The sequence below is a fragment of the Pteronotus mesoamericanus genome, unplaced genomic scaffold, assembly GCF_021234165.1.
Source record: "Pteronotus mesoamericanus isolate MK-2021 breed Mesoamerican mustached bat unplaced genomic scaffold, CSHL_Meso_final contig_169, whole genome shotgun sequence".
NCBI classification, from domain to species: Eukaryota; Metazoa; Chordata; class Mammalia; order Chiroptera; family Mormoopidae; genus Pteronotus; species Pteronotus mesoamericanus.
In genome coordinates this window covers 5,082,491-5,086,179 of record NW_026555068.1, presented here as the reverse complement: position 1 = coordinate 5,086,179, position 3,689 = coordinate 5,082,491, and the positions used below count along the sequence as shown (strand labels likewise).

The following is a 3,689-nucleotide window of genomic DNA, read 5'->3' as shown; positions in this document are numbered from 1 at the left end:
CCTGTTTGTTCTTCTTCTTTTCCTGCTGTCTTCTATTTTCCCCAGCACTATTGTCTTTTCCAAAAAACGATGCCTTCTCATTGATAAGAATAGGAGTGGAGAAATCAGCATAAGAACATGGTGATCTTGCATAACTTGCAATCTTAAAAAACAGGTATCTCTTGTATGAGTGTTTTAAAAATACTGCAAATCAGAAATTTGTAGAGAGTGAATATGTTTTCTGAATTAGTTATTTTTGAATATGACCAAACTTCTGGGACATGGGAGTGAGTCACTAAAAGTGGGTTGGCTGGTGATGTAACTAATGATTTTAGCTCTAAAAAACGAGTGGTCAATGGATTAACCAAATGAATACCCACATAACACAGAGGAATGGTAGGATTTTGGACAGAAAGGGACTGGGGACTGTGTATCATGAGAGAGTACCAAGACTCAATCAGGTACAGTGGAGAGTGACAAGGGCAAAAAGAGAATACCATTATACTAATGAAGTAGAGGGTTTTATAAGATGTTGGAGGAGAAATGGTCTGGAGTAGTTTCTGAGTTTTGGTGCAAATATGCTCAATGATGCCCCAGAATGCAGGTCAGACCTACCTCCAGAGGGAGGGCAAGAGTACAACACGGCTCTGAAGTAATTGTCCTGAGAAGGCAGGTTTCATTTATGATGTAGATCGAATTTCACAATTTATTTTTTATAGAGTAAATGGAAAAGAAACATGATGGTCAAGACTTCACAGAGGAAGCATCGTGACTGGGTAAACCAATCTAAGCCAAAGCCTGGTTTAAGCATCTCCATCCCTTTGAGGATGTCCAGTTACATATTCAAGAGGCCAGTTACGAAAATCACATCCCACCCAGGCAATGAGGTCAGATACCATCACTGGGAGGAAACCTTGGACAAGCCCCAACAGCTGTGCTGGCAGAAGAGGCTTCAAGGGCTCCAGGCCTGTAGCAGCACAGGACAACTCTTAAGTCCCTTCGATCTTACCAAAGCCTTGCAAAAACTTGTGCCTAACCGCACAGGTGAGTCCCTGCCAGGTGTCCTCGCAGGTAGTCCTCATGGCAGCTCCATGGCCAACTCTGCTGGGTCCTCACATTTGGCAAAGATGATTCCAGGAGCTGGTCTGGGTAACCCACAGATCCCCTGCAAACAATTCCTGGTAACTGAGAAAGATATCAGAAAACAGGAAAGGAAAATGAAGATGGCAAGAGAGAGACTGGCGATAGCTTTGATTGCAGACAGGCTTGCTAGTGAGGCAGAAAAAATGAGGGACCAAGAAGGGCAACCTGAAAAACCCTAGGAAATAAAAGAGAACATGGTACAGGTGAAATGAAGCATGGCATTTTAACGTCTCTTCGCAGTGTCCATAGTGTTTTCTTGTTTTGAGGGGTTTTTAAAAATGTACCAATACTTTTCTTTATTAAACTTCCTTGTGTGACAAAGAATATATAGACAGTGGTATTTTTGAAGTGAGATATTTGGTTTCAGTTGAGGAGAGAAAGATCTTTCCTTTTAACATTATATTCTCATTTTTCTTTGGCTACATGTGTTATTTGTATTTTAAAGTTAGCAGAGAGTTATCAAAATCATGAGATTATTTAATGTTCTGTTTTCACAGAGTAAATACTACCTAGTCAGAATGGATATTCTTTTTGTGTAATGCTCCAATAGATGCCAAAATAATATTTATTAAAGAGCTTTTTTTGAATTATTTTTTAATTAATTAATTTATTTTTTCAAATACATTTGTCTCTGCCTTCCCCCCACCACTTTCCCTTGCCCCCTCCCTCCCTCCCTTCCTCCCTCAACTCTTCCCCTTTGGTTTTGTCCATGAGTCCTTGCTATATGTTCCTTGACTATCCCCTTCCCCTCCTTTTCCCCCGCCCCCCCCTCCTTCCCTCTTGTCTCTGTTGGTTTCTTTTCCTTTCAGTGTTGCTGGTTGTATTTTCCTTGCATCTTTGTATTGTTGGTTAGGTTCCACTTATAGGTGAGATCATAAGGTATTTTGTCTTTCGCCCCCTGGCTTATTTCGCTTAGCATGATGCTCTCCAGTTCCATCCATGCTGTCGCGAAGTTTAGGAGTTCTTTTTTTCTTTCTGCTGCATAGTATTCCATTGTGTAAATGTACCATAGTTTTTTGATCCAATCATCTACTGATGGGCATTTAGGTTGCTTCCAACACTTGGCTATTGTAAATTGTGCTGCTATGAACATTGAGGTGCATAGGTTCTTTTGAATTGGCGTTTTGGGATTCTTAGGGTATAGTCCCAGCAGGGGAGTCACTGGCTCAAAAGGCAGTTCCATTTTCAGCTTTTATTTTTTTATCATTCAAATACATTCGTCTCCATTTTCCCACCACCACTTTCCCCTGCCCCACCCACCCTCATTCCTTCCCCACCTTGGCTTTGTCCATGTGTCCTCTATACATGTTCCTTGACTTGACTTCTCTTTCTTTTCCCAGTTACCCAACTCTCTTCTCCTGTCTTGTTACTGTCGGTTAGTTTTTTATTTCAATGTTGCTGGTTATATTTTTCTTGCTTGTTTGTTTTGTTGATTAGGTTCTACTTATAGGTGAGATCATATGGTATTCGCCTTTCACCCCCTGGCTTATATCGCTTAGCATAGTGCTCTCCAGTTCCATCCATGCTGTCATGAAGGGTAGTAGCTCTTTCTTTCTTTCTGCTGCATAGTATTCCATTATGTAAATGTACCATAGTTTTTTGATCTACTCATTTATTTATGGGCACTTAGGTTGCTTCCAGCACTTAGCTATTATGTATTGTGCTGCTAAGAACATTGGGGTGCATAGGTTGCTATGAATTGGTGTTTTGGGATTCTTAGGGTATAATCCCAGCAGTGGAATTGCTGGGTCTAAAGGCAGTTCCATTTTTAGCTTTTTGAGGAAGTTCCAAACTGTTTTCCAAAGTGGTTGTACCAGTCTGCATTCCCACCAACCGAGTACTAGGTTTCCCTTTTCTCCACAACCTCACCAGCACTTGTTTGTTGATTTGTTTATGATGGTCATTCTGACCAGTGTGAAGTGGGATATTGTGATTTTAATTTGCATTTCTCTGATGGATAGTGATGCTGAGCATCCTTTCATATGTATCTGGGCCCTATGTATGTCCTCCTTGGAGAAGTGTCTATTCAGGTCCTTTGCCCATTTTTTAATTGGATTGTTTGTCTTCTTGGAGTGGAGTAAAGTGAGTTCTTTATATATTTTGGAGATCAAACCTCTATCTGATGTATCATTAGCAAATATATTTTCCCATATGGTTGGTTCCCTTTTCATTTTGCTGATGTTTTCTTTAAACACACAGAAGCTTCTTATTTTGATGCAGTCCCATTTGTTTATTCTTTCTTTTATGTCCCTTGCTCTAGGGGACATATTGGTGAAAATATTGCTGTGTGGAATGTCTGAGAGTTTCCTGCCTACGTTCTCCTCTAAGACTTTTATGGTGTCGTGACTTATATTTAAGTCTTTTATCCATCTTGAGTTTATTTTTGTGTATGATGTTAGTTGTTGGTCATGTTTCATTTTTTTTGCATGTTTTTATCTGGATCTCCCAACACCATTTGTTGAAGAGGCTATTTTTACTCCATTTTATGCTTCTGCCCCATTTTTCAAATATTATTTGACCATAGAGACATGGGTTTATTTCCAGGCTCTCTATTCTGTTCCATTGAT

General features: G+C 40.0%; 1 protein-coding gene across 1 annotated transcript; it reads left to right on the top strand.

Annotated features, from left to right (window-relative positions):
* The first annotated feature begins 716 nt into the window (after window positions 1-716).
* LOC129064642 (methyl-CpG-binding domain protein 3-like 1) lies at window positions 717-1,301 on the top strand. The gene has a single exon (XM_054565764.1). It carries the CDS (start codon window positions 717-719, stop codon window positions 1,299-1,301), a length of 585 nt encoding a protein of 194 aa, XP_054421739.1.
* Window positions 1,302-3,689: the final 2,388 nt, after the last annotated feature.